At 34.6% G+C, this 13,950-nt stretch overlaps 2 protein-coding genes across 14 annotated transcripts in view; one reads left to right on the top strand and one right to left on the bottom strand.

Annotated features, from left to right (window-relative positions):
- The window catches only part of LOC135197920 (SWI/SNF-related matrix-associated actin-dependent regulator of chromatin subfamily A-like protein 1), a 119,086-nt gene extending 117,031 nt beyond the window's left edge, over positions 1-2,055 (top strand). Inside the window, exon 13 of the mRNA XM_064225163.1 lies at positions 29-2,055. Within this exon, the coding sequence (XP_064081233.1) occupies positions 29-229 (201 nt within the window). The 3' untranslated portion in view covers positions 230-2,055. The remainder of the gene's footprint in view (positions 1-28) is intronic.
- The window catches only part of LOC135197921 (sodium/potassium-transporting ATPase subunit beta-2-like), a 35,532-nt gene continuing 22,428 nt past the window's right edge, over positions 847-13,950 (bottom strand). For 8 of the 13 annotated variants that reach the window (XM_064225165.1, XM_064225172.1, XM_064225164.1 and 5 more), the window contains 4 exons: positions 12,679-12,857; positions 12,333-12,452; positions 11,988-12,162; positions 10,757-10,935 (listed from right to left, as the gene is read on the bottom strand). In XM_064225165.1, coding sequence (XP_064081235.1) covers positions 10,757-10,935; positions 11,988-12,162; positions 12,333-12,452; positions 12,679-12,857 — 653 coding nt within the window. The other 5 variants (XM_064225173.1, XR_010310682.1, XM_064225174.1 and 2 more) reach the window with 5 other exon arrangements.

Here is a 13,950-nt window from a genome sequence, read left to right as displayed (position 1 = left end):
AGTATCATAGATGTTATGATGTTTACAGGATAAAGAGCAAGGAAGCTTGGAACGTTACCTGGTTGAAATGATAAATGATGAAGAAATTCCAAGTGAAATATTAGAAAATGAAAGTCAACCTTCAGACAGAAAAGAGAAGAAAGGAGGTATTCTTCAGTATTTGTCAAAGCAAGAAGAAGGTAACAACAAGAACAATGAACCCCAAGTAAAAAAAGCTAAGTTCAGCTAATGTTTTTGCTTTAAATTGTTTTCCCCTCTTGATTAATTCTGTTTTTCATTCCTCATTACCCTTTATTATTAATGAGTATTAATAAAACCACAAAGCTTTATGAAACATAACTATGTGGATACTTGAATACTTTTTGAGCATTAGAAAGATTTTGTGAACTGAAGGGTCCAAGTTATTAGTAAAATTTTTTTAATTCATACGCAAGGATACTAAAGATTTTTCATTAACTGATAAAGCTCAAGCTGTTGTTTCTCAGTACAAACTTAGTATTGAGTTGCACACTAGTGATAAAAGTTTAGATCAAATAAACACTTTAAAAACAATTCAGAATAAAAAAAATTGCTTGAGCTCCTCTACACTGTAATGTATGTGAACATGTCAGCTGCTGCAAGGCTCCACAGTAAATTTTTATACAAACCTTGGCCAATTCCTTCTGTGATAAAGTATTTGTGGTTGCCCAGGTTACATGTATATGGTGCACTTATTCATGTACCACTCATTTATGTTGTACTGTGCACCTGTTTGTTAATTGCCAGAAAATTTTTAGCAAATAAATGTTTCTACACCTGTTATCTGTAAACTCATGATGATGGAGCAAAAAGAAGGAAAACAAGAAATGAGAAATAAATTTTTTTAAAGAATCTACAAAAGTACAACATACTATATTGAAATTAAAAGCAAGTAGGTAAGTCATGAAAACATGTGGACTAAGAAAACTTAAAATCCGGGATACTGATAGGCTACAATTACTCAAATGGTAAGAATATTGATATTTACTACAGTTCTTTCTTCATCCATTAAAGTACCAATTTATAACAAGAAAAGGGTACAGTGGTTGGTGGCAGGCATGGACATGCTATCACTCCAGATAACCTGAAATTCCAGAAAAGAGATTATACTTAGTACATATAAGTAATAAAATATATTGTACAGGCAAATCCATGCAAATTATTATACGTATTCACAAATAATTACCATCTTGCTAAAACAGCTCTCTACACAATCTCGGTCATTCTATCACACACAACATCCAGTTAACTAAGTATGTCTGCATACTCATGTAGTGGGATGTTTGACTGTTAAAGTTAGGCTTTTATACATAATGGTATACAGTACATCAATATATATCTACTTTAAATGACAACTAGTGACTCATTTATATGCTAAAACTTGTCCTAAGTAGCCAAGTTAGTATTCCATTATGAAATATTAGCAATGTACAAAACCGAGCAGATTATTCCTAAAGTCATACTAATTAGTATAGTAGACCAACTCAGTTGCAATTTTGTCTAGTGAAATATTACTGAAACATGTGGTCTACAACAAATGAGCTAGTGAAATAAATAAGTACAAGATACCTATCCTGCATGTTTTTAATCTTGAAAATTTGGTTGAGCACTCTTTACAGTGAAATATATGTAATGTTTTGAAAATATGTTCGGTTGCAATCACATTTGTGCCTGTGTATATTCTTGCCTATGTAGGCATGGTGCCTTGTGAGGGAAGGATATTGGTGTAGCTTCCACACTGTATATAGAGTAAAGTTAAAACATGTAATTATTTAGGGTTACTGGTCTGAATATATTTTACCATGTTTAAAATATACTTTGCATTTTTTTCCTTCATATGTGTGGCAAACTTCTCTTTTTTTACATTTACAACACTGAAAGATTCTTCCAGTATTTGAGGGAAAATGTGAAAAGAGGATTGTAATGCAAAAGGAATCTGTGAATAATTGCAAAAATTTACTTTTATTGTTTAATCTGTCAAATGTTTTTTGTCAATTAAAAGTGCTGTACTTTTTTACAAAATAAAAAATATCTTTACACTGTGAATTATTGACCAAATATTATATATATTATTTGTATACTACAAATTACTGTATATTTCTGTGTATAAGATGACCTTCAAATCCTAATTCACCCCTAAAAATTGGGGGGTCATTTTATACTACAATTCTGAAATTCAAACCTTGAATTCTAAGATGTGTATCGCTAGGCTAGCCTTGGCCTCAGTGCGATAACCACCAACATACATGAAAAATAAAGGTAATACAACCATTTTTACCTTAATTTGATATCATTGAAACCAACTTTTATCTATGCGATCCCAGTTGAAAAAAATGTAAACACGAGTTATGATTGTGCTCACAGCCACCTTTATTTTTCAGTAACCTTTTAGAAATTTCAATGATAGTGTAATCACGGTAGCAATATCATTAAGGATAACATAATATTAAATTTTCATTAAAATTTTCTTATGCATATCACACGATTCATCACATATGCCACCGTCATAGGGATTCCAGTCTGGCTCTGGTGAGTCGACTTCGGCTTCGTCGTTGCTATCATACAAATAATTTCCGGTAGTATAATTGTCATTTTCTAAATTATTTTATGACATTTTCTATTTTCACGTTCCCCATGCTTTTATGACTACTTATCAAGTGAGGCAGCATGCAAAGCTGTTTGTAACTGTTTAGAACAATTCAGACTACTGTAATGAACAATAATTGTGCACGATAATTATCATTCTTTATTGTATTGTTATTAGCGGTTGTTTGAGAACGGCGATGAAACTTGAACAAGACAATGATTTCCCTTTTAGGCAATGTATGAAAAACAGGATATAGAATCGGCTTTGTTAAACTCAGCTTTGATAATTTACCAAAGGAATGCATCTCTGGATTAAGATCCATTCGGCAACTAATGACAGTGATGATATTGGTAAAACGTGATCAGTTGATAATTTTAAGACTGTAAACAACCAGAATGCATAGGGCGCATCATCGCTCTGTTTACATATTGTAATATGATAACACATGCAATATGATCATAGTAGAACAAGTTTTATCAAAATTATCATTATTCTCAATACAACTATTATTAGAATATTGCAAGTGGCCTAACCATGGCAATAGTCTCTCTCTCTCTCTCTCTCTCTCTCTCTCTCTCTCTCTCTCTCTCTCTCTCTCTCTCTCTCTCTCTCTTAGCGTTTATTAAGAGCTCCATTAAAATTGCCTAGTTGTCAAACCCTGCTAATTTTCAATGGTGGCTTCCATAAGGAAAATAGAATACATTTTTGTTGATCTTTGTGCAATGGAGATCTTGAGAATGAATACTAGTAAGTCAAAACTGCAGGTTATGGCCGTGGCTGAATAAAACAAATAATGACCAGGCGAAAGTGACGTTTGGAACTGGAGAAATTACACCTAATGCTCATACAATGAAGTAATATGTGCAATTTTTCAACCAAATTTTGTTAATTTACGAGAAAAGGTATCTCTAAAGTACGTCTCTAATTTATGAGAAAAGGTATCTCCGAATTATATCTTTTAACAATGAATGGCAATGAAGATATTGATAATACTCAATCAGCTGAGAGTTTGAGAATATCAAATGCAAATGGTGTACATGACAATGTTTATATTCTGTATTACAGTAACAATATGCTTATAGTAATAGTAATTGGATACAACAGGCACACCAACCTTTATTCAAGCCATCATTATAAATATAGTTGTAGTTTAATTTTTGAAAATACAGGCAGTCCCTGGTTATTGGCGGGGGTTCCGTTCCCGGAGGTGTGCAGATAAGTGAAAAATGCCATTGACCAAAACTTGGCAATTTATGGCGCTGATAACTGGTTATTGGTGCCATAAGGGTGCTTATGGCGCCAATAACCAGAACTCAGCCTATTATGGCGCTGGACAAGCCACTTAAAACCGGATCGGCGATAGCTGAGTCTGCCGAGAACCAGGGACTGCCTGTAAGAACTTTTCTCTCCCCAAAAATTTCTGTTTTGTAATTTAGAAATCATCTTATGCTACAGATATGAGATAAATTCATGAAAATTTTCCATGATTTTTTACCCTGTCTTATCTAAAGGTCGTCTTATATATATGGAAATAAACGGTACTGACTACATATTACATAATACGTAATACATATTGATGTGCTACCTTCTGAGGTCAGTAGTCAATTGCAAAACTTTACACTAATTTTTGTGAAGGTATTTTTGTCTATTTTACAGAAGCTGTAAAACTTTGAGGCAATAGTTATTTATTAAATGTTCAATGAGCAGTCAATGAACTAAGTATGTAATCAGCACTCCAATAAGTTCACAAAGATTACCCATACAGTCACCACTGATCAGTATTTAAGGCGTGTCATTTTGGAACTCTCAAAAAGATACTAAACAGGAAAATTATTACAAAAACTATTCTTTGCAAGTAAACTTATCATGGCCAAAGATTGTAAACTTTCCAAGACAAATTACTATTTACTTCTTGAGATTAAAATGTTGATTACCTCTTGAGACCAAAATGTTGATAAGACCTGACTTGTTCAGTTTCTAATTGAATCTAATTTGGTGGTGATTTACAGTATATTTCTACATATAAGATGACCTTTAAATCCTAAAATTGAATTCAGAAAGGTAATAAAGTATTTTCAAAATAGTAATTTCAATATCCTGACAATCACTCATTCTACCTCATTCTTCCCTTAAAAGTTCAACAAGTATGTTAGAAAAGAAAAGCTATAAATTTACCTTTTCATTCTTTCCTTATTTACTCTAACTTCATCTCACTTCTTTGCTGTACTTCCTAGTATTTGAATGGCTATCAAATCATACCCAGCACTTGTTTTGTGATTGAGATTTTTTGCCCAAGCAGTACATTCCAAATGAATGAGTATATCGCCTGCAAAGAAAAAATAAATAAATAAAAGTAGCATTACAGTACCTCTAGCAATTCACTAATACATACTCATTACTGCAATTCATTTATAATAACTAAAACCATCACTTTCAACGCATATCTGCTAAACACATGATCAACATCCAATTCAAGTATGTTTACCTAATATGTTTTAATAAATGTGGAAATCTAATTCACCATAATGTTTGCTTTAACCTTACACCTATGTCTATCAAAATAGAAATATTACCCCTATGAATTAATGTTCAAAAGTATTGTTACGATTATGTTTATATTTTGTAGAATATAATTTGCATTAATCATAGGTCCGGGGAATAATTGTTTATGTACTCTATAATCATTAAGTATGCTACCACCTGTCCCTTCAGTCTCGAGACTCCTTGCTTAGTCTCGTTTTCTGTTAACCTCCTTGGCTTTATAAGAGCATGTGTCATTGGCTTTCAGACTACGGGACCTTTAACCTCTCTCCAGCTGAACTGTGGTGGTAACTACATTTAGTTTGTTTTACATACTTGAAGAGTGTTTGTGAAGTGATTATTTACAATTATTAAGTGTTCGTAAGTTTTTCTTATTTCATTTGTATGATTTGTACTGCTGTTATTTATTAGTAACTTGTGTTATTTGTGTAATTATATATATATCTAGCATTTCTTTCATATTTAATTTACGTTCCTTAATATTCTGGTTTGATATAAAGTGACTGTGGGTGTTTGTGTAATGACTCCTCTCCTACTCCTAGACTAACTCATAGGAGATCGTTACATATTGGGGGCCTGACCGGGATAACGAGTTGCTGTTTTCAATGACTATTAGTTATATTCGGAAAGTGTTTATCATGTTAACTTCACACACACGTCTGTATGTAGAATAAACTGCTTTTTCGGTATCAAATATCAGGATAATGTTTTTCGTAATGTTTATTTTTCAAATAAGTTTTTTAAACTAAATGTATTGTCAATTGTTAACTACTGCCATAGTTTTCGGTTGAAGTTTAATTGAGTGTAGCTTCCCTAAAGTGTTCGTCTGACTGCTAATCCCTTCGGTAGATTAAGTTCTCAGTCCTTTATGCCGTGTTGGTGTCTTAGCAATACCTTGCTCCCGATAGTATTGACTAGTTTAGAGTTAAAAGGGCACTTCGTGTAGTTCCTTGCTCCTTGTTTGACTGTTATTAGGGAAACTGTCAAGCTATCTTTTGTTGTAGCGACCTAAGCCACGTCACTATCGTTAAAGTAGTTGTTTAGTCTGGACTAGCGGTTTGCTCCCGTACAAACAATTGGTCTTCACATGACAACGCTTTCGAAGCGTCTGAAATTTGTTCTTACGAGCTGTTTCGTCTTTAATGCTTCATTCATACTCATACTCGCATATGCAAATCTTATTAAACGTACATATCTAAATGTAATTTTTGTCAGAATAATATTCGATGTGCCTATTAGTCTTAGTGATTTTCAGTGTCATTGATAAATTTTTCACTGATTAGACTTCGACCAACTTTGATATGTTCAATTTCCTAGTTCGTGCTTTTGCATTTTAATGACTTGACTCCTGATATTTTGTATCGTTAGAGTAATAATCTCCGAAATGCCTTTTGATGTATCAGAATTTGTAGCAAACCCTGCTGGTGAACTTTTTCACCTTTCTCAAGCTAAAAAGGTGGACTTGCTGTCCCTTGCTAGTCAGCTTAGTATTGAAGTGAGCCACACAGCGCTTAAAGGTCAAATTCTAGACTCTATTTTGGATTACTATATTGATGAGGATGTTTTTACTGAAGAACAGGTAATTAACTTGAGGTCAAAGCATAGTAAAGTAGATAAAGAATTAGAGCTAGCTAGAATACAGTTAAGATTAAGGGAAGTTAGCAAAGAACAAGAGGATTATCTTTCTCGGAAGAGGTTAGAGGAAAAGCAGAAGCTTTTGGACTTGGAATTAGAATATAAGATTAAAGAGGCAGAGTTGAATAAGAGGTTGAAGAGGAAAGGTTAAAATAGCTGTAGAAAAGCACCGTGAAGAGTTTGATATTTCTAGTTCTCGGCCCATTCATTTTGACTTGTCTAGAGCAAGAAAGCTTGTGCCATTTTTTGATGAGAAAGACGTTGAAAGTTTTTTCATAGCTTTTGAAGATATTGCTGCTAATCTAGAATGGCCTGCAGATCAGTGGTTATGGTTAATTAAACCCCAATTACGTGGCAAAGCAATTCAAGTAGTATCAAATTTAATTGGTGAAGATTACAATGTTATAAAGCAGAATATTCTAGATGCTTATGCTATCACCAGCGAGGGTTATAGACAATTGTTTCGGAATGCTACTAAGACTACTTCTCAAACATTTACAGAATTTGCTAATCAAAAGCTTAGGTTATTTAAAAAATGGCTTGCAAGTGAAAAAGTCGCAAATTTCAATGAATTAGTTAATCTAGTAGTCTTGGAAGAATTCCATCGGAGATTACCACCACCTATTTCGATGTATATAGCTGAGAGAGAGATCAAAGATCTAATGAAAGCTGGAAATCTTGCTGATAACCATAGCTTAATTCATAAGAGTAAGCCTAAAGTTCCTGATAAGTCTAAAGATACTGATGGTAATGGTGCAACTGGTATTAGCTCTTGTGCTTATTGTAAGCAGCCTGGCCACACAATAAAGAATTGTACAAAACCAGGTTGCAAAGTGGCCAATCAGTCTAGTAAGGTATCCCAGTCAGTGGTCAAGAAAACTAGTTTGCATTGTGCTGTTGATCAGATAGATTCAAAGAATTTGTTTGCCATGGCCTTCTCAATTCAAAGAAAGTATCTATACTAAGAGATACAGGGGCTGCTCAGTCCATAATACATAAGAGTCTTGTTCCTGATCTTAAATTTACTAATGAACATGTAGTGGTTTCAGACTTTTCAAGTCGTAAAGTATTGCCACTTGCTGAAGTAAATCTTGATTGCCCTTATGTTAATGAAACTGTAAAAGTTGCTGTCACTGATAATGAATTTCCTGTTAATGTAGATCTTGTCCTCGGTAATGATTTAGCGGGTAGTAAAGTAATGTGCAATTTGATCATTTATGATCCTGAGAGCAAATGTGTTAAACAAGAGTCACAAGGTACTAAGCCTAAGGATTCAATTTGTGTAGTAACTCGCTCAAAGAAATCTACTGATGAGCAACCTAAGAATGTACCTAATGTTTCTATCAATCATTCAAACTTACCTGATCTGTTAAACCTTTCTAAAGATAATTTTGTTAAATTACAGCAGGAAGACGGTAGTTTGAGTAATTTATATGAAAAGGCTGTTCAGAAATCAGATATTGACAAAGTTCCTTGCTACTACATCGAGAAGGGAATACTGATGCGCTTGTTTCGACCTTCTAAATTGTCGGCGAAAGAATCTTGGGCAGACTGTGAGCAGGTTATAGTTCCATTTTCACTAAGAAGTAAGATTCTTGAAATTGCACATTGTGCCGATTCTCATTTAGGGGTAAGTAAAACTTATCAGAGATTATCTTTTAATTTCTACTGGCCAGGAATGAAAAATGATGTAAAAACTTTGTACAGTGTTGTCATATCTGCCAGATAGCGGGAAAGCCCAACGAGGTGATACCACCTGCACCATTAAAAACTATTGCCATTCCACATGAACCATTCAGTAAAGTTGTTATAGATTGTGTGGGTCCTTTGCCCAAAACCCGTAAAGGTAATCAGTATCTGCTGACTGTAATGTGTCCCACCACAAGATTTCCAATTGCCATTCCTTTACCTAATATAACTGCCAGAAAGATTGTAGAAAGTCTAATTAAAGTGTTTACTGTCTTAGGTTTTCCTAAAGAATTACAATGTGATAGGGGAACAAATTTCAAAAGTGAGGTTTTCCAATCTGTCTTGAAAGAGCTGCATATTAAACAATCATTTTCTTCAGCTTATCATCCACAGTCTCAGGGTGTGTTGGAAAGGGCACATCAGACATTGAAAAGCCTTCTTGGAAAATATGCCTTGGAATCTGCAAGAGACTGGGATGAAACCCTGGATCTCTTGATGTTTGTGATACGCAGTGTTCCAAACGAATCCCTTGGAGTTTCTCCGTTTGAAATGCTTTTTGGTAGAAAAGCTAGAGATGTGCTAAGAGTTGTTAAAGAAAATTTAACTGGTGAGGTTGAAGTAGTCACTCCTGTAACAGTTTCTAAGTATTTGCAAAACATGAAAGACAGATTTGACAAAATTCATAAATTTGCCTTCAATAATCTGAAAGTTTCACAAGAGAAAATGAATGAAAATTATAACAAAAAAGCTAAGGTGCGAAAGTTTACAGTTGGTGAGCATGTTCTAGTTTATTTTCCAATTTCAGGATCTCCATTAAAACATAAGTTCTCTGGACCATATAAGGTATCAAAAGTGATAAATAAACTTAATTATGTTGTCTCTACTCCTGACAGGAAGAAGTCTACCCAGCTAGTTCATGTCAACCTAATTAAACCTTACCATAAGATTTCCCCAGTGTTAGTTGATAGCAGTGTGCAACCCTGTGAAGTAAGTGTGCAACCTTGTGGAGGAAGTACTGAAGACTACGATGAAAAAGATAGCCACTTAGACATGAATACTTCATGGACAGATTTTTCCAACTCTGATATTCTTTGCTTCCTTAGATAAGTATTTTGAACACGTGACTTGTGAGCAGAGAACACAATTGCAGAGCCTGTTACGTAAATATGAAAGTGTGTGTTCAGATATTCCTGGTAACTGTAATATTGTTTTACATGATATAAAGCTTCTCCCTAATACCTTTCCTATTCGACAACCGTACTATCGTATTGTGGGTGAAAAACTACAGTTAATGAAAAGTGAAGTTGAATATTTATTAAACAATGGATTAGCTTCCCCTAGTTGCTCACCTTGGGCTTCGCCTTGCATTTTAGTTGCTAAACCTAATGGGAAAGTAAGGATGTGCACAGATTACAGAAGAGTGAATAGTGTTACAGAGAAGGACTCTTACCCACTTCCTAGAATACAAGATATCTTAGACAATATAGGAAATTGCAATTATTTAACTCAAATAGACCTCTTAAAGGGATATTATCAGATTCAGTTAACTGAAAATGCTAGAGAAATCAGTGCATTCATTACTCCTTTTGGCTTGTTTCAGTATAACGTTCTTCCCTTTGGCATGTGTAACGCCCCTGCCACCTTCCAGCGTGTGATGAATGAGTTGATCAGAGATCTTGAAGATGTATATGCCTACTTGGACGACTTGGTTGTTGCAACAAGCAGCTGGGAAAAACATTTTGAAACATTGGAAAAATTGTTCCACAAACTTCACTCAAACAATCTGACCATTAATCTTTCGAAATCTTGTTTTGGCAATGCCAAAGTTAACTATTTAGGTCATGTAATTGGTAGTGGTTCTGTTGTACCTAAAGATAGTAACATAAAAGCAGTCTTAGAATACCCAGTTCCTTCTAACCGTAAGCAAGTACAGACTTTCCTTGGGATGTCTGCTTATTACAGTAAATTTTGTAAAAATTTTGCTATTGTTGCAAAACCTCTCTATGAACTCACATCAGCTAAAGCAAATTTCATCTGGTCACCAGAATGCCAGAACTCTTTTGATCAGTTGAAACTAATGTTAACCTCTCGTCCAATCCTAAAATGCCCAAATGTGTACAAACCTTTTTATCTGCAGGTTGATGCTTGCAACACAGGTATTGGTGCTGTGCTTCTGCAGTCAAAGGATGAAGAGCCATCTGACGAATCCCCATTGCTTCCTGTTTCATACTTTTCCAGGAAGTTCTCCCCAACTCAGCAGCGTTGGTCTACTGTAGAGCAAGAGCTCTATGGTGTTGTAGCTGCACTTCTACATTTCGGAGTATATCTGCATGGAAATACTCCTGTGACAGTCTTATCAGACCACTTGCCATTGGCCTTCCTTGAAAGGGCCAAGCTCCATAACAAGAAACTGCTCCGGTGGTCTTTCATTCTCCAGGAATTCAACGTGAAAGTGAAGCATATTCCTGGAGCAGAAAATAAAGTAGCAGATGCATTGTCTCGCGTTTAGGCATCTTCAAGCATCCCTCCCATCCATCATAAATGGATGATCATCGTGAAACTTCTCAACCGCCTTTTAGCACGGGGGAGCTGTTACGATTATGTTTATATTTTGTAGAATATAATTTGCATTAATCATAGGTCCGGGGAATAATTGTTTATGTACTCTATAATCATTAAGTATGCTACCACCTGTCCCTTCAGTCTCGAGACTCCTTGCTTAGTCTCGTTTTCTGTTAACCTCCTTGGCTTTATAAGAGCATGTGTCATTGGCTTTCAGACTACGGGACCTTTAACCTCTCTCCAGCTGAACTGTGGTGGTAACTACATTTAGTTTGTTTTACATACTTGAAGAGTGTTTGTGAAGTGATTATTTACAATTATTAAGTGTTCGTAAGTTTTTCTTATTTCATTTGTATGATTTGTACTGCTGTTATTTATTAGTAACTTGTGTTATTTGTGTAATTATATATATATCTAGCATTTCTTTCATATTTAATTTACGTTCCTTAATATTCTGGTTTGATATAAAGTGACTGTGGGTGTTTGTGTAATGACTCCTCTCCTACTCCTAGACTAACTCATAGGAGATCGTTACAGTATGTTGTAGCATAATGTATAAACCATACATTAGTAAGCAGGATTTACAGTAACATCTGTACTCAAGAATAATTCATTTTAAAATGTAGAGTATCCAAGATAAACTGTTAACAAATAACCATCTACAACAACGCCCAAAGAATTTTAAACTCTAATAACAAACAGGTTTACTACATACACTGTGACTGTGACAGGGTGGAGTAAGGAATCTAGCAAGAAAATACTGCAGAGCATAAAATTTGTGAACAAAAAGCATGTCAATAATTTAACGTATGGCAAGATTATACAACCTGTTGGTATTTTTAGATGATAAAAAACAATTTTCCCAAGTACAGAAGCAACTTTTCATGTTTTAAAGACATTTTAAGATCCTAAACTACCAAAACACTTATGAATAGAAACAGGAAAAAGTTCTTACTCTGAGGTTTATCTAGCTGTATCTGAAGCATTGGAGCCATGTAATCAGGATTATCTTTATATGGAAAATAATATGCTGGTATGCCATGCCAATCATTCCAGGGGCTGTAGTACTTGATTGTGCCTAAGTTTTCCACATCAACTGGAGTCTGTCCTTCACAGTGTATCCATACCATCTAAAGAAACTAGTTCAGTTTTCTCGAGAAAAAAGATACAATACATGTATAACATTAAGAGCTGGCTCATAAAAATATGACAAACACAAGGCACCGTTTATCTTAAAACAGGCCTAAATTTAAACAACAATTTAGCATCATGAGTTTACCAGTAGAAACATGACACCTACCTCTGGTAATTTCCCGTCATTGTTCTCTGTTACTTCTGCAATATGATTTCTGAGGTCAACTGGCATAGATTGTGGCAATTCGTCTAAGGACTGATAAGTTACTGGTACCCATTTTTCTACCTACAAATGAAATAAGTACATATCCCTATGAGAATGTTTGCATACATGTGCGAGTGCGATTTATTCTGTGGACCATAGGCTACTAACTACTCAAGTATCACACTTTATCAGAAAGCAATAAATGTCAGTGAACATTGATAAATCTTTTTTTATGAAATTAGCTTGACATATAACATAAATTACAGGAATTATATGTATCAGTTAGGCACCAAATTAATATCACTACCTTATTTAAAAGAAGAAAGAGACAAGGATGCCTTGGATAGCCGAAGCTCATTTCTTCATTACATGCATTATTTATCCATTCATCCTTGAAGACACAAAAGATGTCAGTAGAACCATCTGGGTAGTTGTCAGGCCCACATTCCCGGAGGTTTGATTTGGAATGATTACGAATGTCATAATCTATATGCAAAAAGGAACAGTCATTAAAGATTAATATATTTGACAACACACTTGTACATAACTGCAAATTATCTAGATTCAATGAACTAACATTACTCTGCCTACTTGCTATTTTTGTCTGCTGCATTCACCTTACATCTAGCACTCACTTTCAACAATTCACTTTGAGTAGTTAGTGAATTTTTGTAATAAAACAAATCTTTGATTAGAACTTCCCAATACAAGGTGTGTGGTGTGTGGGTACAGTCATCGGGACCCCCTCCCCCGGGTATTTGCAGGGGATACGTACCACACCCACCCATGAATCCTGAAAATCTACGAATACTGAACCTCCCTCTAAAAATGCTTATAACTGCCTATTTTCATAGTTCAAACACCAAATATACCTTAAACTACCATCCTAAAACATTTAGTCCCAAAAATAATATAAAAATTCAAATTATGAAAATTCAATACTAATTACTTTATGAAAAAATCCACAAATAGGCAAATTTTCCAAGATTAATGTGGATATATGTTCTACAGAAAAATCCACAAGTGCTGAACCATGAATAAGTCGGGGTCGACTGGATGCATAAAATATTTTTCATAAAGTTACCAATATTTCTACAGTTGATGAACTTTGTTACTGAAATCTCAATGATTGAGAATTGCATAAAGCAATTTATGTCACCAAAAACTGAAAGGATTGACTATAGAAAATATGGAATTTTTAAAAACAAAATAAGCTTAATGAATTTTTAAAAACAAAATAAGCTTATTGAATTTTTAAAAACAAACAAACTTTTGACACAAACCCATCAACATAACCCTCTAGTAGTTAAGAACTCCTGTCCTCATTCTTTCATTTAACCCATGGGTGGATACCCTCAAATGAGTTAAAATATCAGGTTTTCAGGACAGATTACCTCCTGGTGAGTATCAATATTATGTCTCTCTCTCTCTCTCTCTCTCTCTCTCTGCTCTTTCTATCTCTCTCTCTCTCCTTCTCTCTTCCTCTCTTCACTCTACTCTCTCTCTCTTCTCTCCTCTCTCTCACTCTCTCTCTCCCTCTCTCTCTCTCTCTCTCTCTCTCTCTCTCTCTCTCTCTCCT

Source organism: Macrobrachium nipponense, chromosome 21 (assembly GCF_015104395.2).
Source record: "Macrobrachium nipponense isolate FS-2020 chromosome 21, ASM1510439v2, whole genome shotgun sequence".
Lineage (NCBI taxonomy): Eukaryota > Metazoa > Arthropoda > Malacostraca > Decapoda > Palaemonidae > Macrobrachium > Macrobrachium nipponense.
This window is presented reverse-complemented; position numbering and strand designations above follow the sequence as displayed.